This window comes from Uranotaenia lowii, chromosome 1, assembly GCF_029784155.1.
Source record: "Uranotaenia lowii strain MFRU-FL chromosome 1, ASM2978415v1, whole genome shotgun sequence".
In the NCBI taxonomy this organism is placed as follows: Eukaryota; Metazoa; Arthropoda; class Insecta; order Diptera; family Culicidae; genus Uranotaenia; species Uranotaenia lowii.
In genome coordinates, this window is record NC_073691.1 from 93591107 (window position 1) to 93617612 (window position 26506).

At 37.3% G+C, this 26506-nt stretch overlaps 1 protein-coding gene across 7 annotated transcripts in view; it reads right to left on the reverse strand.

Moving 5' to 3' along the window:
• Positions 1-26506, reverse strand: part of LOC129740301 (TOX high mobility group box family member 3-like) — a 326492-nt gene that overhangs the window by 60417 nt on the left and 239569 nt on the right. For all 7 annotated transcript variants that reach the window (XM_055731940.1, XM_055731937.1, XM_055731938.1 and 4 more), the window contains one exon: positions 15326-15461. In XM_055731940.1, coding sequence (XP_055587915.1) covers positions 15326-15461 — 136 coding nt within the window. The remainder of the gene's footprint in view (positions 1-15325; positions 15462-26506) is intronic.

Below are 26506 nucleotides of genomic sequence, written 5' to 3' on the forward strand. Positions count from 1 at the left end.
GAATTTCATATAATTCAGGCAGATACTGAGTGAGCTACATTCAGAATGGATCAGTTTGTATCTCACTCATCTCCGATATGCGATGTTTGCTAAACCGATAATTCTGAATGATGCGACTCGGTTTGCATAGCTGATAGGAGCGCTGATCGAGATTGCATACCAGCCAGGCGAAGCAGTTGCGAGAGGCGCTATCCCATTATACAATCTGAATGTTTCCAACAGGAAACGCATCCTGAGTGTTTGTTTTGATTGATTTTCGGAAGACTGGATGAAAGGCATAAACAAAGACAAGAAGAATAATAACGTACTCTTATTATTCTTTGGGACTCAGACATAAGTTCTGGCTGTGGAAGTACGATTAGTGATTAGTGATAGGATATCTCAGAATCCGATAGGATATAAGAACTGATTCTGAGTTTGGGAATCAGTTAGTTTTAAGCGACAAGATGATAATCGCTATAGAATTAAGTTATTATACAAAGACTTGACGAAGAAAATAAATGAAGTTTAACTGAATTCCAACACAAACCTGCGTTGATTATTCATACTTCAACAAAAGTTTTATGTGTAAATCATACAAAAGTGACACGCTCTAATATTTGATTAAAGATTAATAAAGCGCGTGGTTTGATGAGCATTTTTGCTGAAAACACCATTTGTCTATCTCTTATAGTATCTTCGTATTTAATTTTATCACGATTAAGTTCCATCCTGGAACACTGTGCTTTTTTATAAAATTTTTTAATAATTGTCACTCAAGAAAATAGAACAAAGCAATTTCTATTTTCAAAAATCAATACTATGAGGGTTAAACATTGAAATTTAAAATGTATTTTATTATCCAAAAATCCAAAAGTTTCCCTTTTTAACAAACAATTTTCAAGTTTTAATTTTGCCTGATTAAAAAAAAAATTCAAGGGTTCTTACGAGACTCCCAACCAGAAAAAATCGAAAAAAACTACTTTTCAAAAAAAAAAAAATTAGTTGAAAATTTTGTCTGATTTCAAAAATTCAATGTTTTTACGCGATCCTCGACCAGAAAAAAATTACTTTTTAGCAAAAAATTTTCAAGTTTAAATTCAAGGTTTTTTACGCGACTCCCAACGAGAAAAAAAATCGAAAAAATGACTTTTTACCAAAACAAAATTTCAATTTTGCTAGATTAAAAAAAATTAAAGTTTTTTTTATGCGACCTCCGTCTACATAAAATCGAAAAAAACGACTTTTTTCCAAACCATTTTCAAGTTTAAGATTTTTTTACGCGACCCACGACCAGGAAAATTCGAACAAAAGTATTTAAAATTTTGCCTGAGTCGCGTAAAAAACCTTGGATTTTTTGAATGACTAAAAATTTTAAACTTGAAAATTTTTCGGGAAAAAAATGAAATTTTTCGATTTTTTCTGTTAGGGGGTCGCGTAAAAAACTTTGAATTTTTGAAGTCACTCAAAATTATAAACTTGAAAATTTTTAGGGAAAAAATATTTTTTTTCTGGTTGAGGGTCGTTTTATAAACTTTGAATTTTTCGAATCACTCAAACTTGAACATTTTTCGTGAAAAAACCATATTTTTCGATTTTTTCTGCTCGGGAGTTTATAAGAAAACTTTGAATGTTTTGAATATTTTTTTAACGATTTTTTCTGGTCGGGGGTCGCGAAAAAAACTAGGAATTTTTTGAGTCATTCAAAATTTTAAACTTGAAATTTTTTCGAGAAATGTTCTTTTTTTCGATTTGTTCTGGTCGGTTTGAATTTTTTGAATCACTCAAAATTTTAAACTAAAAATATTTCGGGAAAAATCTTTTTTCTAGTTTTTTTTCTGATCGGCTTAATCACTCAAAATTTGTTTTATTTCGCTATTTTCTCTGGTTGCCTTGAATTTTTTGAATCACTTAAAATTTCAAATTTGGAAGTTTTTAGAGAAAAAATCATTTCTTTCGATTTTTTCTGCAAGGGGGTCGCGTAAAAAACTTTGATTTTTTTAAGTCACTCAAAATTATAAACATGAAAATTTTTAGGGAAATTTTTTTTTTCTGGTCGGGGGTCGCGTTAAAAACTTTGAATTTTTCGAATCACTCAAACTTGAAAATTTTTCGAGAAAAAATCATAATTTTCGATTTTTTCTGCTCGGGAGTCTATAAGAAAACTTTGAATATTTTGAATCATTTTTTAACGATTTTTTCTGGTCGGGGGTCGCGTAAAAAACTTTGAATTTCTTGAGTCACTCAAAATTTTGAGCTTGAAATTTTTCGAGAAATGTTCTTTTTTTTCGATTTGTTCTAGTCGGTTTGAATTTTTTGAATCACTCAAAATTTTAAACTAAAAATATTTCGGGAAAAATCTTTTTTCTAGTTTTTTTTCTGATCGGCTTGATAACTCAAAATTTTGAACTAAATTTTTTTTTATTTCGCTATTATTTCTGGTCGGCTTGAATTTTTTGGATCACTTAAAATTTTAAATTTGAAAGTTTTTCGAGAAAAAATCATTTCTTTCGATTTTTGCTGTTAGGGGATCGCGTAAAAAACTTTGAATTTTTAAAGTCACTCAAAATCATAAACATGAAAATTTTTAGGGAAAAAATAATTTTTTTCTGGTCGGTGGTCGCGTAAAAAACTTTGAATTTACAAATCACTCAAAGTTTGAAACTTGAAAATTTTTTGAGAAAAAATCATATTTTTCGTTTTTTTTCTGCTAAGGAGTCTATAAAAAAAACTTTGAATATTTTGAATCATTTTTTATAGATTTTTTCTGGTCGGGGGTCGCGAAAAAAACTTTGAATTTTTTAAGACACTCAAAATTTTGATTTTGAAAATTTTTCGAAAAAAGTTATTTTTTTTCGATTTTTTCTGGTCGGTTTGAATTTTTTGAATCACTTAAAATTTTAAACTAAAAATTTTTCGGGAAAAATATTTTTTTTCCATTTTTCCTGGTTGCGGCTTGAATTTTTTGAATCACTCAAAATTTTAAACTTGGAAATTTTTCGGGAAAATTTTTTCTCCTATTTTTTATGGTCGGGGGTCACTTAAAAAACTTTTAATTTTTTGAGTCACTCAAAATTTTAAACTTGAAAATGTTTCGAGAAAAATCTTTATTTTGCTTTTTCTCTGGTCGGCTTGAATTTTTTGAATTACTTAAAATTTTAAACTTGAAAATTTGTCAAGGCTTTTTATGCGACCTCCGATTAGAAAATAAACGAAAAAACGACTTTTTACCAAACTAACAATTTTTAAGTTTAAAATTTTGCCTGGTTAAAAAAATCCAAGGTTTTTTACGCGACCACGGCCAGAAAAATTCGGAAAAACTACTTTTTACCAAAAAATATTTACAAGTTTATAATATTGACTGATTCCAAAAATTCAAGATTTTATACGTGACCCACGACCAAAAAAAAATGAAAAATGGCTTTCCAATTCCAATTTCCAAGTTTTAAAAAATTTTGCTGACTCAAAAAATTCAAGGTTTTTTACGCGACCTTGAAAAATGGGAAAAAACGTCTTAGTACCAAAAAATTTTCTAGTTTAAAATTTTGCCTGATCAAAAGAATTCAAGGTTTTTTAAAGCGACCCCCGATCGGAAAAAATCGATAAACCGACTTTTTACCAAACAATTTTCAAGTTTAAAATTTTGCCTTATTAAAAATTTTTAACGCGATCCGACCAGAAAAAATCGAAATATACTACTTTTAACCAAAATTTTAGTTTAAGTTTAAATTTACTGATTAAAAAGATTTAGGGTTTTTTACTCGACCCCTGACCAGGAAAGTCGAAAAAACGACTGTTTACCAAACAATTTTCAAGTTTAAAACTTTGCTTGATTAAAAAAATTCAAGGTTTTTTACGCTACCCCCGACCAACGCGATGAATTATTCTCGCGTGTGGTTTCATTGCGTCGTATGAAACAAAATTTTAACAAACAGTTTTATTACGAAAAAATACAAAAACTGACATAAACTAGTCGCAATTTCTTTCCATTTAGAATATTTGTAGCCTGAACAACATATTTTATACGTGTTGTACAAATTTTAAAGTTGTTTTGATAACTTTTGCAGGAGTTTTCTATGAATTCTTAAGATGTTTCATACGACGCAATGAAAGCTCACGCGAGTATTTATGATTTGTGATGTAATGTTCGGTTTCTACATACATATGTCTAATGCCTGACAGTTATTGAAAAACTTATCCGGTACAACTATGTTCGATGTATACTTTTGGGCTCGAACTCATGGACATCGGCTTGGAAAGCAACTGACTTGCCAACTGAGCTGAAGCGCTTTCGTAACAAAAAGAAGTCCACTAAAATTCGCCGTGTTTTTTATACACGCTCCTTTTTGGCTTTCTTACAGAAAGGCATAGGGAACGGTCAGTTGGGGATATCATTAATTAAGGGTCCAAGACCCCACTTTATAGGTACCAATCGACTCAGCTCGACGAGTTACGATGATGTCCGGGAATTTGTATGTTCCATAAAAACGTTCTTAACACATTAACTCCTATTCTAGGTTTCACGATTTTGATGAATTTAGTATCAAAAAATTGCATTTTTTTTCCTGTAGGACCTATCTCAAAACCAAAAAAAAAACAAAATTGTTTAAAATTTTTCTATTCCATAGAACATATCATGCTTACGTTGGCTCCAAAAAAGGTAGCCATTTGCTCAGCAGCAGTAGCCAGCAATCGCTAAATTAATTACAAAGGCGATCAAAAATTTGACAAAAATTTCATAAAACAGCAGAGAATCGATCCCACGCCATCTAGCATGAGAGTTTAGGAGGTTAACCCCTTGACCACTAGTGAGCGTCGAGATATGTGGCTCTCAAACTTTAACAGTTTGAATTATTTGGATTATAAATGAACTCGTTGAATATAAGTTCGTTTATCCTCCAAAAAACGTACTGGGCACCTTTTTTTATATTGAGTTTAGTAATTTTTGCTATCGATTTTCTTTAATCATAATCTTTTTTATAGATTAATAATAAATAATTCAGAAATAAGGAATCCATTATTGTGTCATTTATTTCCAAAGATAATTGACACTCTGTAAGAAAGCCTCCAATCCACTGATAAGTGTATTAAATCGGGTTTTTTAAACTCAAAATTAAGTAGTTTTTGGTTTAAAACAGCACTTCAGTGGCAGCTCTCAACATTGACTGGGCAAACTTTGACAAGTTTGACTGGGCAATCGCAAAACTAAGTTCTGACAGGCATACTCAATACTAAGTTCGGCAGTCGAACTCAAATTTATCCTTTTTATTGGAGGGTTATTTATTTTCAGGGAATTAAAGGATCATTTAAATTTTTTGTACCCGGATGTTGCTGTTCCGGTACATTGCATTGCAATTACAGAGCGGTGGAAAGTTTTGATACTCCCGGCCAAAGAAAACTTCCGGATGTTACTTCCCACGGGAAGTAAATAAAATCCGGAAGTTTCCGGACATTCCAAGCCGCCCACAATATGTATGATGACAATGACGGGCTGAATTTTACGCTGACACGGTGGACATTCCATTATGAAGATCCTTCATAGTCTTCCGGCAATTGTTCCGGAACGACAAAACTTTGCGTCGTGATCGTTGGTTGCTGTTCTGGTTCGAAGTGAACTCGCTAAGCGTTTTCAGTCCTTACAAAAAAAGTTCAATTTTTAGTTCATGAGGTCGAACTCAGTTTTGATCTCTCGCCGAAGAAAAAAAAGGGATCAATTTTGAGTTCACAGTTCGAACTCCGTTTTGAACCATCGCAAGGAGAAAAAAGGGTACTTAACTTTAAGTTCATAGGATCGAACTATGTTTTGAACCTCGGTCGTACTTTATTTTGAGTTAAAATAAAGGAGAGTGTGACAAGGAAGACTTCAGACATCTTCCTGGACAAGAGTATTATATGCCTGAAAAGCGACATTTTCGTTGCAACCGGGGCCGTCAACCTAGAAATTTACGTGAAAGAGTGTCTTCAAAAGCGTCTGTTGCCTTTCCTGAGGAAAAATTACTTGTCTGTGCTACTTTGGTCGGATTTGGCATCCTGCCATTCTGAATAAAGGCCATGGAGTGGTATGCCACTAACAACATTCAGGTTGGACCCAAGGATAAGAACCCTCCCAACACACCAGAAATTCGCCCAATCGAAAAATATTGGGCGATAGTTAAGCAGAACCTTAATAAAAAAAAACTTTTAGTAGCGAGAAACTGGCGTTCTGCGCCCAAGAAAGTGGATAAGGTAGGCTCGCCAATTCGGACTAGATCGAATGGAATCTTAACTGATAATTTATTCCGTCTTTTAAACATGTTGAACTTCAAAGAGGAAAATATTTTTTTTTAACAAACAGATAATCGATTTACACACGATTTAGTTTGAATACTTTTTTACCCGAACACCCTTCAAATCACAGGCCCAATTTTGAAAGAAGTATTATGAATAAGATGGACCTTTTACAACCCTTAGAAGTAAATATGAAAATAAATTGCACAAATTTATCAGAAATATCTGTATATCCTTTAATGAAAACTTGTTCAACTTGTTCAACCCCCCTTGAAGGTGTCGAACCAGAAGAGGAAGAAGAAACAGTCATAGGAAAACAATAACTTTAAACCGGAATTTCACACACTGCCCCCTGGCGACGGAGGACGTGGAAAAGAGTTTTATGAATCGCACCAACGCAAACTCTCTTCCAAGTGTTGGATTGGATGGAGATGAACTGAACGTGTCAAAAGGCCGCGGAGCACGCGGCGTTTTGAGCGATTTCGATGGGATTTGTTGTTTTTGTTACACAGACATACACTTGAGTAACTGTGTGTTGTAGGCTTCGTTATAAATATGCTTTTTTCCCTCAGAAATGCGCTTTGCTGGCTAGTCGGAAAATGCCGGGGTACCAGACAGGCGGCGGACGAGACACGAGGCCAGCAAATTTCGCTGAAGGCCTTCCGGCAAACTTCGAGACGAGTTAGTAATTTCGAAAGATACCTTATGGCCAAACTCTCGAGGAATGAGTGCCCATTCTTTGAATCCTCCTCAAGAGGGGGACGACGACGAAGACGTTTCAAAATTTATGCAAAGTGGTTAGAATGAAGCCGGAATTAGGCGCCACTCGAGTCGAAAGAAGAGATGTGTTGGATTGGGATGGAATGAACGCCATTCGGTGACGATCACGGGGCTTAGCCGGCAGAAAGTTGTTTACATTAATAGTAAATTGGTACATTGGATTTTCAAATGACAAGCACTTTGTCAGGCAGAGAGTGGCATTTTAAATTCACAAACTTAGGAGGACAGCCTATTTCAAAGTAATTCCAATTGGCTATCATATTATTTTTGTTGGAATTTAAAATCTATTGAAATATTTTTTTTTTAGGATTATTCTCGACCACGAGAATTTGATTATTCCAGTCAATTATTTATTCCTGATATTGTCAAAATAAAAATTCGGAAGTTTTTTTTTTATTTTTATGATCGAATATTTTGGTCGTTTTTCGTTCTAAAATGTATTAATTGATTGGGACTTCTGTAAGTTGGACTTGATTAAATTTCAAAAAAAAAATTTTTTAAATAACGTTATTAAAAGTATTGATACTTTTCTTCATGGAGAACCGTAATACCGAATTGGGACTTCTGCTAATTGAGCTGATACAGGAGAGATTTAGGTGATCGTATCACAGAACAAAAATCGTTAGAGCTGGTTGAATTTTTCGCTAAAAGAGATAAATGGAAATAGACTGAGACTCTCACTTGTACCCAAAAACATATCAAACCATTAGACTTCTGCTTGTAAAAAAACCTACTCAAACAAATCAAACTCTAATCCAATAATGAACTATCTTGGAGGTGGAATTATCGGTATAAGATTTTATGCCGGACCGGCATTAACAAGCTTTCTAATGACTGGCATTGCACTGTGGTTCAGAGCGGGAATTTAGCGGGACAAAATAAAAACGCTGGAACTAAAAGATTTAGACTAAAGGTGTCTTCAGCAAGGTAATTTGCTTTAATTAAACAGAGTGAAGTGTCATTTTTTACATGATTTTGGCTAACAAAGTTTTTTAATTGAAAAGATAGAGTAAAATTGTCCTCAACAAAATTGCAGGAAATACCTTTTAACGAAACTTTGTCTTGATGTCTTCATCTGACGATAAGGAAGCGTGCTATGTTTTTTACAATGTTGAAATATTAGAGCGTGTCTGAAAAAAAAAACATTTTTTTAGCTCTAACTCTTTTGAATGAGTTCAACAATGTAAAATTAAAATATTGACTCGAATTAGATTTCAATTGACAGCGGCTGTAAAATAGTGGAAAGAACTCAAGTCTGATATGCCGATGGTTATGAGATCGAATGTCTGTCATAACATAGATTCTTTCCGTGATTTGGTTGTTCACACGCTAGGATGTTATGAGATTCGATCTCATAATCATTGGCATATAAGACTTGAGTTCTATATATCCACTATTATATAGTCACTAGCAATTGAAATCTGATTTAGGCAACACTTTATTTTTACACTGTTATAAACATGATTGAAATGTGAGAGATCGAAGTAAGCTGCGGTCGAGTGCGGTCGATTTTCTCTCACGGTCCTGATTTTTTGCGTTTCCAGTTGTTTTGCCAAGATAAGTTTTTTTCCTCGATTTATTGTGTAAATGTATCAACTTAAAGTGAAAAAACGCGGATTAAACGACACTTTTTTAGAAAATTGGTGGCTTTTGAAAGAAGTGCATAAATGAAAGTTATGGCATTTGGCAATGCAGTGCGAGAAACGTGTTGATTGCTTGTTTTGCTGGGAAGGGAAAGTTTAATAGTGCTTAATGGGAAATTTTCTTTGGGGTTTCTTTGGGTTTAAGTGTTATGTTAAACGGAATTCATTCATGATTCTTTTGAATGTGTTTATTGGATATTTTAAAGAGCATGTCAAACCTACAAAATCGGGGACTGATTGCTTTGATGTGTTTTTTTTGCTGGTTTGGTTTCGTTTGGATAGAGTGGCTCATTTTGATAATGTGTATAATAAAATGGGCCAAACAAATTTGTTTAGAATTGGAATTTACTTAAATGAAAATTGAGTGCCACCTATGGATTGCCCGAAGGTAAAATCAGAACCAAGCATACCTGAGTTGGAGTCATCAAGTTTATCCAAGCTAAGTATTTCAGTATCAAGATCTTTCAATATGAATTCTTTTGATAGTTTCTTCCTCACTAATTTAGCCATAAAAGCTTATAGTTTTTAAAATGATAGAAAATGACAAGTTTTTTGCGAGTCAGTCATGCATGTAGACTTTCACAATTATTCGGCAAAATCTTTTGGAAGAGTTGAATCCAAAAGATTTTGTGGTGGTACTAATTTTTTCTCTGTACTTCCAATATTTATTTTCAAGAGCGAGTAAAGGCGCTATATCCAAGGTCGATGACCAGAGATGATGGTGCACAATAATCCGAAACATGTAGTTTGATGAAACTTTCAGTAAAGTAATTTTAAAATTGCAATTTATAAATTGATTCATTCATTACTGCAATGTTTTGGATTTCTGTGCAGAAAAACCTCATTTCCACCACAGAAGGACGAATTCATATGGGCCACCATCAAGGAGCACAGTAAATTTTAGCAACTGCGCTTCTAACGTGAAAACTACAAACTGACGATTGACTTTACGCAATCAACTATGAATATAATGGATTCAACTATAATGGTATAATTGACTTAATTGTGAATATGATAGGTTCAACTACAATTGTATGATTGATTTCAGGCATTCAACTATAAATAAAATAGATTAAACTATACATTTCTTGTTGACCTTTAACAATAGACTGAGTCGATTTGGGGTCATTTTTGAATATCTCAAACCCTGGGGTCTTAAAAGCTTCGACGTGGTCCAGAACTCATCCATGATTTTTTGTAGAATTTTTAAGTAACGTTTACATGAGTAAATTTGAACTTTTAGGTTTGTATGGAAAAATTGAATATTTTGTACCGAAAAATCAACATAATTTTTGTTTCGTCTGTGAAGCCGAGCCAGCTGATGGTTTTTGTGCCAATTTATAAAATTCCTTAAGAAAATCTTCCGCTGAACAGCTTTGCCGAAGACCATAACTTCTTATTTTTTTAGACAAAAAAGTTATTAGGTGTTGAATGGGGATATATCTTTTCGCATTGATAAACAATAAATTCAATTGACATCACTGCAGGGTGCCTAGCGAGGTAATGCATGACTCCTATTCATGCAATACTTCGCGAGGCTCAAGCAGTGATGTCAATTGAATTTATTGTTTATCAATGCGAAAAGACATACCCCTGTTAAACAGTTAATAACTTTTTCGCCTATTAAGATAAGTTGTTATGGTCTTCGACAAAGTTTTTCAGCGGAAGATTTCCTTAAGGAATTTTATAAATTGGCACAAAAACCATCAGCTGGCTCGGCTTCACAGACAAAACAAAAATGATGTTGATTTTTCAGTACAGAATAATCAATTTTCCCATACAAACCTAAAAGTTGAAATTTACTCATGTAAACGTTACTTAAAAATTCTACAAAAACTCATGGATGAGTTCTGGACCACGACAAAGCTTTTAAGACCCCGGGGTTTGAGATATTCAAAAATGACCCCAAGTCGACTCAGTCTACTGTAACAATTAATGGTAACCGTAATGGTATAATAGATTCAACTGTAAATATGATAGATTCAACTACAATTGTATGATTGATTTTGGGTATTGAACTATAAATTTAATAAATTCAAATTTATGTTTATGATTGATTGTGTGATACTTTAATTAATACAAACACATCTAAACACTGCATGCCTACACTAGTGTGCCTTCAGCAGCAGCCCAGCAAACATTTTTGAAGCAATATTTTTATGCTGTTCTGATATACGTTCCATATACATTATAGAATGATCGTTTGAAAGTTTAAAAAACAGCATTTACCTACCAAAGTGGAGGCAATATCCATACATAGATTTCATTTCTTTCTAAAGCGACAAAAAATACACCAATTGGGTGCTATCCGACACCATATTCGTACATATCGGAAGAATGCAAAAGAGCGCAAGATTTTTCTTTCATATCCTTCAAATCGTTGCCAACGACTCTATTTTCCAGTTCTCTCTTTGGCCAATATTACTCAATTCCCATCTGATTTTCCGCCAGCTGGATGCACTGCTGGTTGCAGAGAGAATATTAAGATGATTTTCTCACTTCTCCGCGGGCCAAATCCTTTCAAAATTTAGAAACATGGCGGACTTTCTATCATATCCGATTTAAACTGACTTCAGACGACATTTTATACGATCTTTCCACTATGCAGTAAAAATTGCGATTCGCAACACCATTGTAAACGACCTAAGTTATCATTTCTATCAAAACCATTGATGTGCTGATTGCTATCAAAATCATATTATTCTTTGTAATCATGATCTTGTTTGTGCTTAGAAATAACAACTAATAAAAAATATGTAAAGAACCAAAATTAAAATAACAAGAAATGCGGGAAAAATACGAAAAAACCAACTGTAAATATAAAGTTGAACGCTTAAAATCTTAAAAGAAAAAAAAAATGAATGATTGATTCAATCATGATTATAGTCAAATCAACCATAGCACTAAATCTCAAATTTATAAAGTTGAATGCCAAACAGCAATAAGTATTTTATAGTTGAATTTATTTTATTTATTATTGAATCAATCGTACAATTGTAGTTGATTCTATCATATTTGTAGTTGAATGTATTAAATCAATCATACAAATATAGTTGTTAAATATTAAAGGATCCATTTTGTTGGAATCATGTAGACTCATATGTGCCTACACTTTTCCTCGATAGGAAACTGTGGCAGTAAATGAAGAATATGCCCAGAAAATTGAGAAATATGTTTGATGGCCAATATTTTTACGACAAAAAAATCCAATGAATTCAGACATGAGCTGCTTGTTAAAATAAATGAAATGAATTTAATCTTTTGCAAGACATTTTCAATGAAAGCAATATTAAACTTATGGAAATAGAGAATGTTCACAGGGGCTCGAGACTCACGCATTATGAAAAAAGATTCACAAATGTTTCAACGAGATTTCTGCTAACTAGAATAAGGTTGCCAGAAAGCCTGGATTTATCCGGACTTGCCCGGATATTTGGCACAAAATTTGAGGAAAGTTCGTTCCGGCCCGGTTGCTTGCCCTGATTTCATTGGAAAAAAGCCGAATTTTGCCCGGATTTATGACTTTACTCGTAAAATGTGGCTGGAACAAATATCAATTTCTTCTTTTGTACTAAACTAAAATTGAATTATTATTATTTTTCATTTTTACTTCAGAAAAGGCATTTTTCATGGCAAATTTTATCCAAGTAATCTTGTGTTTCGGAAACCTAAATATGATTCAAAATCTGCTGATGTGGTATGATGAAAGAAAAATATTTCAAGTGTTTTCTTCTTGATTTTTACTGAATAATTCCGTGGTTTTGACCAAATTTGATGGGATGTTGCTCGAATTTTGGGTTGAACATTTTGAAATCAAATGCCCGGATTTTGCCAGGTTTTAAGATAAAACTGCCCGGATTTGTCCGGTCCGGATACGTCTGGAAAAAATTCTGGAAACTTTACGGAAGTACGTATTATAAACAGATTGAAAATGCGCTTGTGTTTCTAACTGTTTCTGGTGATCATGACAAATTTTGATAATGTGAAAAATTAAAAAATGGGATACTTGCTTCTCGTAACAAATTTCAAAATCTATCAGCTAACAGCTGAGGCTTTTCTAAAGCATCCCCAAGCCTGAAAAAGAACCGAAATTGTAACCTTCAAAGGTAGATACATAAATAAGTACTTTGAATACAAGAGAATCAATCCGATCGATAGCGAAAAAGGCAACCTGAAGAAAAAGAAGTTTCCAGTGAAAGAAAAGGGGAAGCTAGGGGTATACATCAACAAAATTGTTTTCAAATCCCTTATCCAAATTGAGTTTGATGTCGAATTGCACATGCCCGCGTTTCCCCTTCCTGTGTTGAAGCAATTCCAAGGCAACTACTAGCCTAGGCTAGCGGATTTGTGGAAAGGGGTGACGCATAAAATGGGTATATTACGAAGAAATTGAGGAACAATCTTCAATTAAATTAGGAATTTTAAACTTATTTAATGGGGTATAGTTTTGAACATTTGTTTTCATCATTTTCAAACAAATGATCAGTGAAAGTCAAGGGCTGAAATCGATCTCGGTCGAATTATGAATGAATCCCGAATCAATCTTAGAAAAGCCAATAAATATCTCGTTTACCTTAGGTTCAAAAGATACTATCGCGTATTTTTTCCTCCCTTAAATCCTTTTATTTGTATGCAGGAGTAGGAAAATAAGTGAATGGAGGTTGGAGTAGAAAAAAACATCACTTGGCTCTGAAACACGAGAGCAAACCCCGGTTTGTATACAGACATATGTACGTAAATGTTCGTACCGATATATATACCGGTGCCAGTTTTCATTCAAAGAGAAATGATTCTTCTTTTGAATTGCTCCGTCGTTTTTTCCTGCTGTCTGAACTGGCCTGAGAGCTGACTGAAAGACGTACACACACAGACACAAAAACAAATGGAAATTCCAAAAGGATAAGCCAAAGCGAAAGATAATAATCATACAGCATGATGTAAAATATTAAAATGAAAAATTCAATTCATTTTCAATTTATATTCAATTTATGCGGAGCATCATTTTGGGGGCAATTGTGCTCTACAGGAGAATAGCAGCGGCGGCATTCATGGGACACTGGCTGAATCGACGACGAGTATTTCCCCGTTTTTTTTTGCTTAAACAGGGGTACGATGACGAAAAATCAGTCAACATTGTGCTTGTACAAGTTCTACGAAAGCTAAGTGTGCCTTTGGTATGGCAGAATAGATTTCGTTCTTTAAGAAAAAGTCTCAAATTTTATTCTCTACTTTTAATCTTAATTCGGTATCAACATTCCCTAAGGAATCACCTTAGGTCCACTTATATAGAATATTTTTCAGCTATGATGCTCGCGACATCTCAGCAGGCGGCTACTGGATATTTTTCCCAGACGTCACCGAACTCGCTGCCAAATTCATCAAATTTACTCTCCTTAACAGGTCGATCACAAACAAACATGTTGACATCGCCTGCTTTGATTCTCTAAAAACTTGATGAAAGTGCTCTGTGCTCGTCGCGCGCTCATTCGTTCGATTCGTTCGTCATGCAGGTTGCGTCAGAATGGCGAATAAATAAACCGGGTCCGTTACGAGAAAATGCCAATATCGAAGTCATTTGAACAAACTGGTATTTATTTTTTCCATGCTGCGGGCTTCATTTACATTCCGGAAATCTTCTTTGAATAATTCATTTCCGCGTTTGCCACTGCTGATGTTGCATTTCGCTGGAAGCATTAAAGCTCGCACAAAACAAAGATAGCAAACAAGGTAAACAAAGATCCGTTGAATCAAAGTCGAAAATGAAATGCAAAGACACACTGTACCTAGTAGAAGAGCATCCTCCCAAACGTCCTCCTCCTTCTCCACTTCCCATATCGTCCTCGTGAATGTGATTTGGGTGGAAGAAAGTGGCTTTATTCGTTTCGTGATATCACCTTTTTCCTTATGTACATATACCAAAGCGAGGCCAAGCCATTATCTATCGGCTCACAGCTGTTTTAAAACAGCACAACCGACTAATGGAAGTTCTCCCCCCTTTTTTCGTAACTAGGAAAGTGACCGACAAATAGTTGAAAGAAAATGCGATAAATAGATGTAAAGCAAGAAAAACGGAAAATTAAAGATAAAATATCCGATTAGAATCGAAATTGACAATCGATTAAAGGAACGACTCGTCGAGCGACCGAAATAGAAGAATGCCACTCGTTGTCCAGCGGTAGAAAATGCAAAATCGTCACAACAAAACTGCGCTGTGAGGGGAAAAATAAGCACACAGCGTAATGAATAATTCATGGATTAAAGTCGCTCTTTGCATAAAACAATAGCGACCAGGGCGGCAGCAAACGAGGAAAATCTGAATCGGACATAATAATACCAAGATACGGAACAACCCGTCGTAACAAAACGGAACGGCACAGGACCGATGATTATGATGATGATGATGGTGTACTAGAACTGGACTGGAAAATGATTGGCAAAATAAACTGGTGTTAAGTTAAACAAAACAATAACTCCTAAACGGAATCGGTCGCGGAAGGCGAAGCAGGCATCCAGGCGTCCAGGCGTGTGAAGGCGGAAATAATTTTAAACTGCAATCCAAGATGGCCGTTTAAAAGGATTGAAATTTTAGGACTTATCATGTTGTCAGTCAGACTATTTAGTTAGATAATTTAGTTGTTAAATAGATGTCTACTTACATTTTTGTGCTCCGTCGCCAGGACGTCCCACATCGAGGCGACTATCTTCGACACCTCGCCGAAGGACGCGTTCGGGTTCTGACCTTTGATGGCAGCTTGAGTGTCACGGAAGAACAGGGCGTACGCCGACACCGGTCTGTACGAAGGAAGAAGAAGAAAAAAAATCAAAGGGTTAAGAATTGATATGCATTTTGTTACGAAGGTTAGCAGTACCGTCGTGTGAGGTGACTATGGGTAAGATTAAAAATATACGTCTTCATTATTATTGAAGATATCGAGTTCAAGGACGACTGTACGCTACTGCCAAACCTTTAATCTCTGATTCTCAGCATGGTTTCGTTAGAAAAACGTCAACCGTCACCAATTTAATGTGGTAGGTGAGCTCGTTAAGTAACAATCTGGAGAAGGGCTGTCAAGTTGATTCTATTAGCATCGACCTTGCAAAGGCGTTTGACCGTGTTCCGCACACGATACTAATAGCAAAGATGGATCAACTTGGCTTTCCAACCTGGTTAATCGAGTGGATTTCGTCGTACCTATCACATCGCCACGCTTACACGAAACTAAAAAATATATGCTTGAAGACATTTGCCACCCCGTTAGGGTTCCTCAGGGAAGTCACCTGGGACCGCTGCTTTTCATCATTTTCGTGAATGACTTTTGTGCCACGTTTCAATCTGATACGCTCCTGTACGCCGACGATTTAAAGCTTTTCAGAAAGCGTCTTGGAGTATGCTGCCCAGGTGTGGACTCCCTATCAGAGCACACATTGCTACCGCCTCGAACGTGTTCAGCGTAGTTTTGTTAGGTACGCTCGCCTCCCTTGGAATGAACCGCTTCGGCTTCCTCCATAAGAGCAAAGATGTGCTTTGATAAACATAACAACACTCGAAAAACGTCTGGCGATCTGTAGATAATATGCAACTTGAGACCCCATACACCCAACCTTCGGGTAGTGATCATGTCACCTCTTATCTTACAACTCCGATTCTCTAACTCCCCGTGGTGCTAGCTGGGGTGTGACTGTACTCGGGGGACTGTACTTAGCGAAGATCGGGTACTCAACCCCGGTGGATGCTTTGGTCGCATGCAGACTGAGATAGGGAGTCCCATTCAGGACTCAAAACAGCAACATCACGAGTGTCCTGCTGCGAGATAGTGGGGTTAGCTGCGGGCCCTGCGAGCCCGTGACTACAAAACAAAAAAACACAAGCAACGAACAACAAATTTCGGATGGAAATCGGCAAAGACCCACGCGACGAAAAGCGACTAGCGAATGGAAACTTGGAACATGGAACAGCCGATCTCTAAATTTCGTAGGCAGTATCCACGTGCTCTCAAACTCAACCCAGATGTTCGTGCCATCTACCAGAGCTGCAGCAACACACACGAGCTTGGAACAGCTTTTATAATGATGGAAAGATGCAAAAGCGCGTGATCGAGTGATGGCCGATCAACCCACGAATTTGCCGGTTCAGAATCAAGGGCCGGTTCTTCAACATCATTATCATCAACGTACATAGCTCTCACCTAGGAAGTTCCGGTGATGACAAGGCGAATTCTACGTGCAGCTGGAGCGTGAATACGACCGCTTCCCAAAACATGATATCAAGATCGGGATTTTAACACTCAGGTCGGCCAGAAGGAGGAATTCAAACCGACAATTGGAAGGTTCAGTGCGCACCAGCTGACCAACGAAAACGGCCTCAGACTAATAGATTTCGCCGCCTCCAAACGAGTGGCCCTACGAAGTACCCTTTTTTCCAGCACCACCTCTCACACAAGTACACCTGGAGATCACCATACCAAATGCAATCAGAGATCGACCACGTTTTGATAGACACCTAGCACTTCTCGGACGTCAACATCGACGTCAGATCCTGTCGAGGCGCTAACATCGAGTCAGACCATTATCTGGTGATGGTGAAGATGCGCCCAAAACTTTCCGTAGTGAACAACATACGAAACCGACGCCCGCCTCGACAGAAGCAACCTGAGTTCGCGGCAGGCTACGCGCAATCGCTCGAAGCAGCGCTGCCGGCAGAGGGCGAGCTTGATGAAGCCCCTCTCGAGGACTGTTGGGATACCACCAAAACAGCCATCAACGGTACTGCGCAGAACGCCATCGGTCATGTGGAACGAAAGTTCTATTAGAAATTCAATGCATCCCGCAAAGGCTTCGTGCCACAATCCGAAATGTAAGGATAAGGACGAGGGCATCCCGAACGACAATCGCAAGGTGATCAAAAGGTGGAAGCAGCACTTCGATGAACACCTGAACGGCGCACATGCAGGAGATCAAGACGGTGGGGGAAGGTACATCGCCGGAGTAGCCAACGACGTGAGGAGCCACTACCAACGATGAGTGAAGTTTCGTTGGGAGTGGCTTCCAACTAGCTCCCTCGTTCACGGCAAATTGTCCAAAAATGCCGTGAACACCAAGTCCCTACGCACCATCTATTCATCGACTTCAAAGTCGCATACGACACGATCGACCGTGACGAATTATGGAAAATCATGGAACGGCTTTTCCGGGAAGCTGACAAGACTGATCAAGGCGATGATGGATGGAAGGCAGTGCTGTGAATCTCGTGGATCTCGTGTGAATTGTCAAGTCCATTCGAATAGCGCAGTAGGCTTCGCCAAGGTGATGGTCTATCCTGCATGATGTTCAACGTGGCTCTAGAAGGTGTTTTTCGTCGATTGGTGGGCGAAATACGGGGCACGATTTTAAACAGATCCAGTCAACTAATCTGCTTTGCCGATGACATTGATATAGTCGGCAGATCATCTGCGGCGGTGGAGGAGATCTACCGCAAACTGAAACGCGAAGCAGGAAGGATTGGGTTAATGATTAATACGTCCAAGGCGAAAGTATATGCTTGTCTGCAAGGTCACGATCGACGGCGACGAGCTGCAGATAGTCGAAGACTTAGTCTGTCTCGGCTCACTGATGATCGCAGACAATGACACCAGCCGTGAGACCCGGCAGCGAATAATCAGCGGAAGTTGTATCTAGATACTAAGGACTCCACAAGCAACTGCGGCTGGAAGAGTTTAGCCCTCGCACGAAGTGTAATCTTTAAATGACGCTCATTAGACCGGTTGTTCTCTACGGGCACAAGACGTGGATATTGCTCGAGGAGTGACGAGTGTGAAGAACCATCTTTGGCGGCGTGTGGAGGCGAAGGATGAACCACGAGCTCGCGTGACTCTACGACGAACCCAGTATCCATAGCAGGGAGAGGGATGGGGGGGGGGGCAACGAGCTAGGTGGTTAGACCAAAGGGGAGCGTGATCTGGCGAATGTGTTCGAGAAATTGGAGAACGCTTCCGTCTTACATGTTCCTTGACAGCGACACAGCGAATTCTGGTCCAGAAAGTTGTGAACTTTTTGCCGAAAAATTTTCTAGTATTTTCATAACTAGGGAAATTTCCTTGGAGCAACTTGCCACGGCTGTCGGAAAAATATCACCCCTAGGGTCATCTTTGAATGGTTTTCTGGTCGACGATGCAGCCATGCTAAAAGCGACAGCTAAGCTAAAAAATTCATCTTCTACGGGCCCGGACGGTATACCAGCTACTTTTTTGAAGCGTATATGCCATCTCTGCTGACACCTATCAGGCACATCTTTCAATCATCGCTGGACTGCGGAATCTTTCCCTCATTGCGGAAAAAAGCTCACATGTTTCCTGTCCACAAAAAGGGAGATAAGAGAGATGTGAGCAACTACCGCGGAATCTCCGCTCTATGCGCGATCGCCAAACTGTTTGAACTGGTTGTTTTGGATCCAATTTTCTTATTTTACAAGCATCACTTCTCCAACGATCAGCACGGTTTCATGCCTAAACGATCCACGATTCCAAATCTACTGAGTTTAACATCGTTCGTTCAGGACAGCTTTGCCAAGAAAACTCAAACAGACGCCATTTACACAGATCTCTCTGCTGCGTTCAATAAGGTGAACCACGATATTGCAATCGCAAAGCTCGAACGTTTAGGCTTCTGTGGTTCCCTACTGGATTGGTTCCGGAGCTACTTAATGGGACGAAAGTTATCCGCTCGTACTGGTGAATCCTTTTCTAGGCAGTTCGTTGCCTCTTCAGGAGTGCCTTCAGGAAGTCATTTGGGACCGATCATTTTCGTGATCTATTTTAATGATGTACTCTCGCTCCTCGGTTTATCCGTAAGCGACATCCTCTCATGCAGAGTACATCCTCGGAGACCAAACCATCATCCGGGTGGACCATATCGACGATCTGGGCGTTATTCTCGACCGACGGCTGGAGTTCAAGACTCATACGAACTATGTTGTCGACAAAGCTTCCCGAAACCTTGGATTCTTGTTTCGTATGGCCAAAGATTTCAAAGACGTATATTGCCTGAAAAGTCTTTATTGTTGCATAGTTTGTTCTATTCTCGAGTACGCTTCGGCTGTTTGGTGCTCTTCCTACCAGAATGGAGCTGAAAGAATCGAGGCTATCCAGAGGCGTTTCTTGCGGTACGCACTACGACACCTAAACTGGCAAGATCCGTTTCGTTTACCAAGCTATGAAAACCGCTGCCGTCTCATAGGCTTAGATACGCTTCAAGTACGCCGAAATGCTACACGTGCTTTAGTTGTAGCGGACCTTCTAACATCTAGAATCGACTGCCCCGAACTACTGTTGGAGGCCATACCTCTCAGCGTACGACCACGAGGATTACGAAACCACCTGCAGCTCTACGTTCCTATTCGCCTGAACAATTACGGGGCTAACAACGCTTTCATCGGCATTCTAAAAACTTTTAATCGGTTTTCCAATCATTTCGACTTCGACGTCTCAAGGAACGTATTCCGAAGAAAAATTTTAAGTGTAACAAGTATTGTGTAGTTTTATGTTGATATTAATTTTAATTTGGACAACGTCGGGTCAAGAGACCTGTGTAAGTACTTAACTCGTGCTTACTTAAGTTCAACATGTTTTTGGAGAGTCGTGCGCTTGGTTCAATGAATCTTTTTGCCTGAGCTGCTCCCTCTGCTGTTCTCAAGTTGGAGCCAATAGTGGTGCTTTCCCAGTTCTTGAGTTCCATATTTAAGGCATTCCTCGATACTCCGCAGAAGGGTTCTGGTCCAATTAACAGGCCCTGAGATCCTTCCCTAGCTAGCTGGTCTGCTTCTTCGTTCCCTAGGATACCACAGTGCACAGTGGTCCAAAATGCGTAAAACGTGATCGTTGCTTATAACTTTTTTAGGTCACATTTTAGCATATCGGTGTCTTCGGAGAAGTTTGTCTGTAAAATCAGCTCTATCATAAAAAACTATTATTTTTCTGATTAATCCCCCTACAAGTGAGATAAAATTTCTAATTTCTCTGTTATAGGTTTTAGCTCTTTGATGTATTCGACAAGTTTGTTAAAAATCAAATTTTCTTCAACTTTGTCTCAGATGCCAAGTTTCTAAAATAATTATTATCCAAGATATCGGCCAAATAAGAAACTTAACCTCTAAAAATCAGTTTTTTAATAATAACTTTTTTCAATAAATTTTAAGTTTAATAAAATGTTCCACAAAGTTGTTTGTCTTACTAAAATACACCACTTTGTTGAACATTTCAAGTTTGTAAAATGTGATACTGCAGAGCTATGTTAAAAATATTACCGAAAATAGGGCTTTTTCACGCCTTATTTTACAAACACCGGGCAACATCGGGCAGCCCTCTTTAGATGCAACATAAAGTCGAAGATTTCGTCTACAAGATGCAGGTAAAATCGTCAGTATCCACTTGTATCCAAGCGAGATACATCAATTTTACTTTTCCATGTTTGCATTAAAAACAACGATTTCTATGAAAGCACATACAGCGCATTCTACTAGGTACGTGTGTTTTCTTCTAGCTTTTCCCTGCGCGATGTCAGAAGCAAAGGTTTGGAAGCGCATTTGTATTTTAGCATCTCCAGCTTGTAGAGGATATTTATTTGAATTGAACACACAATAACCTGTACTAATAATAGGGGCCGTTCACTAATTACGTAAGCACGATTTTGGAAATTTTCAACCCTCCCTCCCCCCCTGGTAAGACAAAGTAAGATTTTTCAAAACCCCCCCTCCCCCCCTAGTAAGATCTTACGTTTTTTAATCTTGAGAAATTGACACGTTTCTATCAAAAATAGCTCGTAAAATGGGTAACAATAATTTTCAATAAATTTCCACAGTCGAATGAACAATATAAAATTTAGATTGCGATTTAAAAAAGAGAGATCAGGTTAGCACAAGGTACCATAAAAATTGTAGTTTTTTACCTGAAAATCATAAAAAAAAACTTAAATAAATATCATTCTATACTACTAGAACTGGGGCAAAAATGTTTCACGACAATCACGTTGTCAACTAACCTAAAAGCTCAGACTCATTCAGCGGTAAGCGATAAAGTTTCAGGATTTTTTTTGTAAATCGTTTGTAAAATTCAAAGTTGGTAGTGTCTATCACTGAAACAACTGTCTAGAAATTCATTATTTAAAGCGCATTATATTAAATTTTAAAGATTTTTTGTTTCTATAAATTTTTCAGTGAAAAAGATTGCTATGATGGAAAGCGAAAAGCGATGATCTTTTTAATAATGTGATTTAGTGTTTTTGTTGGCATGTTGGTTTGAATTGGTTCTCTATAAATTTTATAGAACCTGAAATTTTTTTTTAATAATTCAAAGGCATTGAAAGATAAGTAACATAACATCAAAATTAACCAACAAATAGGTAGTGAGTAAAAAAACCTGAGTAATATGGTTTCGTATGGCGGTGGCTGTGATGAATTTTTAATGTAACATTTCTTACGTAAGATTTTTGGAAACCCCCCCTACCCCCCTAGTAAGAGATCGTAAGCAAATGTGAAACCCCCCCACCCCCCCTATGTGCTTACGTAATTAGTGAACAGCCCCATACAAATGCGCTTCCAAACCTTTGCTTCTGACATCGCGCAGGTAAATGCGTTAGTAGAATGCGCTGTATGTGCTTTCATAGAAATCGTTGTTTTTAATGCAAACATGGAAAAGTAAAATTGATGTATCTCGCTCGGATACAAGTGGATACTGACGATTTTACCTGCATCTTGTAGACGAAATCTTCGACTTTATGTTGCATCTAAAGCGGGCTGCCCGATTTTGCCCGATGTTTGTAAAATAAGGCGTGAAAAAGCCCTATTTTTGGTAATATTTTTAACATAGCTCTGCAGTTTCACATTTTACAAACTTGAAATGTTCAACAAAGTGGTGTATTTTAGTAAGACAAACAACTTTGTGGAACATTTTATTAAACTTAACATTTATTGAAAAAAGTTATTATTAAAAAACTGATTTTTAGAGGTTAAGTTTCTTATTTGGCCGATATCTCGGTTAATAATTATTTTAGAAACTTGGCATCTGAGACAAAGTTGAAGAAAATTTGATTTTTAACAAGTTTGTCGAAAGCATCAAATAGCTAAAACCTATAACAGAGAAGTTAGAAATTTTATCTCACTTGTAGGGGGATTAATCAAAAAAATAATAGTTTTTTATTATAGAGCTGATTTTACAGACAAACTTCTCCGAAGACACCGATATGCTAAAATGTGACCTTAAAAAGTTATAAGCAACGATCACGTTTTACGCATTTTGGACCACTGTGCAGTGGCCTGGAACCCAGAATAAAAATACTCTGTTCCGTATGGCCAGGTTTCTTAGTGCAACAATACACTCCCATAATAGCTTGGAGTAACATGTGAACGTACTTAGTGCTCGGAGAGCGGCCTGGCTGTCAGAGAATATATAGATATTTGTGTATCTGTATCCTCTTTTCAAACAGGCTAAAGTGCATTCTAGAATTGCTTGAACTTCTGCTTGGAATACTGTTGGCCAGTTTCCCATAGGAATTGAGATCCTGAGTCTAGGTCCGAACACCCCTGCCCCAGTTCTATTATCCATTTTTGACCCCTCAGTAAAGAATTTAATCGATCCGGGAGGAACCTCAGGACCACCTGATTCCCACACGTCCCTATCGTTGAGGGCTACATTGTATGGTATGTCTAGGTTGAAAACGGGCTCCATCCAGTCATCATTCTATACAATAAGTGAGTTTATTTTAAATTTATTCAGGATTTTTAGATGTCCTGTAAGATCCCCCTCATAGAGAGTTTTGATTTTTGAGAGTCTCAAGGCACTACGTTCTGCCTCTAACTCAATAAATTGATGTAGTGGCAGAATATGCATTCAGAGCCTCACTTGATGTGCTTCGCATAGCGCCAGTTATAGATAGCGTTGCTATTTTTTGAAGCTTCGCTAGTTTCTTCCGGGCCGTAGCTTGCACAGTTTTGGTCCACCATAACGGGAAAAAATGTTTTCAATACCTTTCAGTAACTCAAATAAAGAGCGTAAAATTGTCTTTCTCCAAGAAAATTGTTCTTTGGGCTCCCTACAAACAGTAGGCGTGTTTGGTTTTGCTAGTTTGATTTAAGTCAATGCAAAAATGGCGTCGAAACAGCACGTGCTCCGCGAACGCATTGTACGGTTCTACGAAACGCATTTCCAGCAAGGAAAAAAGTTCAAGGTGGCACATTTTAAGGAAGAAAATGTACCTGTCTGTACGGTATATCGTATCCTGGGTTCCCTGAACGTAGAGCGGAAGGTCGGAAGTGGTCGTCCGATGACGATAATGACGAAGCAGAGGAAGACATCGTTAAAGAAGCTGTTTGACAACAAGGACGCAACCAGCCTGCGTGACGCCGCACACAGGGGTAAAACATAAAAATGGTGATCAAAACTGTTTTCTGTCGAAACTGTTCGTTTTAGACCTATAGTGTCTTCGAGTCAAATGACCAGCATTACAAGGGCTAAAAAATTAGTTTTTTGAAAAATTGATTAATCCACCTAGTAGTGAGTTAGAAAAACTAACTTTTTTAATATCCATTTTAGAGCTGTATTGTCTGAGAAAAGTTTTTAGCTTGTACCGATTCTAGCAACTTTGCTAAAGAAGTCATAGCTGTAACATTAATCGTTTCAAAGTTATGACAATTTTTAGAAAAATAACACCAATTTTCAGTTTTTTCAACATAACTTTTTTGCGCGTGATTTTTCATATAAAATATGTTCTAGAGAGTTTTGAAGACAGAAAAGTTGTACACTTTTGCTGAATATATTGTATTGAAATTTTGAAGTTTAAACGAGATATCTTAAAAATACTTAACGAAAATAGTCATTTTGAACTGGTTTTATCTGCTGAGTTCGGACGAGTTCGGTTACATATTTTAAAGTTTTGCAATAAAAAAAGTATCGCCTTTCAAACAATGTACAATTCAAAGTGGCCAATTTTGATCTTCATTGTGTAAATGTCAATAGAAGTGAGATAAAAATGAAGTTTTTATACTAATTTGAGCTCATCTACCATCTCAAGTCCAAGTGGTTCAAGTAGGCCTACTTTTAGGAATCCTACATGTTGCAGCCTAATAGTAATAGTTATGCTCAAATAAGTATAAAAACTTCACTTTCGGCTCACTTCTTTTGACATTTACACTATGAAGGTCACAATTGGCCACTTTGAATAGTTTATTGTTTGAAAAGCGATACTTTTCTTATTCTAAAACTGTAAAATATGTAACCGAACTCGTCCGAACTCAGGAGATATAACCAGTTCAAAATGACTATTTTTGTTAACTATTTTTAAGATATCTCGTTTATACTTCAAAATTTCTATACAATATATTCAGCAAAAGTGTACAACTTTTCTGTCTTCAAAACTCTCTAGAACATATTTTATATGAAAAATCACGCGCAAAAAAGTTATGTTGAAAAAACTGAAAATTGGTGTTATTTTTCTAAAAATTGTCATAACTTTGAAACGATTAATGTTACAGCTATGACTTCTTTAGCAAAGTTGCTAGAATCGGTACAAGCTAAAAACTTTTCTCAGACAATACAGCTCTAAAATGGATAGTAAAAAAGTTAGTTTTTCTAACTCACTACTAGGTGGATTAATCAATTTTTCAAAAAACTAATTTTTTAGCCCTTGTAATGCTGGTCATTTGACTCGAAGACACTATAGGTCTAAAACGAACAGTTTCGACAGAAAACAGTTTTGATCGCCTTTTTTATGTTTTACCCCTGTGTGCGCCGGTCGGAAATATGGCTGCTCTCACGTATTGATCCATCGTACCCTCAAGATGGAAGGAATCGTGTGCAGGAGGAAGACGAGGTCGCCGGAGTACACGGAGGAGCAGATTGAGACGGTTAAATCACAGTGTCGATGGATGACCAAAAAATACCGCGGGACGTCATTCGTTCTGGCTGGCTGGCGTACCTTGAGGAGAAAAAGATACCGTTCGTCCCGAAAGATCGTAACCCAACAAACTTGCCCAAGTGCCGCCCAATAGAGGATTTCTTTGGCTCACTCAGTGCCCTAGTGTATAAAAACAATTGGAGGGCCAAGGACACGAAGCAACTGACTACAAGAATCCGGAATTGTATCCGGAAAATGGACGTAAGTGCCGTACAACGTTCTTGTGAGAGCATCGCGACAAAGTTGCGTCGAACATCAGACCACGGCTCTTACTCAAACATTCACTGACATTTTTTTGGAGAAAATACATTTTTTTATATGTGATTGAAAAAATTCTCATTTTTTATTTAACACCCGTTACTAAGGAGGCATAGGAGATTTATGGTCTTATTATAGCTGTAAATATCCAATGGATGATTTTCGGCCTCAGTCCCCATTTTTTCCCTACTCCTTTGAGGCAAACCCATAGAGCTGTTGTAGCCTTGGCTACTACATGCTCTAACTGTGGGCTCTATGATAGTTTTGAGTCTAGTATGATAGATATTTCACCTGTGGTTCGAAGTTTAGTACTTCCCCATCTAGTGTTAGAGGTTTTAGTGCATCTGGAATCTGTTAGTTGAGGGAATCGAATTCCTTATCGCATTCAATTCCCCAAATCAAAATTATAAATCGGAATTGAGCGTTCATTCCGAAAACCAAAAAACAACGAATTCAGATTTGAATCGGAACAGTCACCATTATCGAACCAGAAAACTAGGACAAAGGTACAAATTTAAAATTTGAATCTTAAATCTGAATCTAATTGATTATTTTTTTTATGAATTTAATCTCATTTTTGCGACTGTTATCGATGGTATCTCGGTCAAATCGGATTTCTCATTAGGAAATGCCAACAG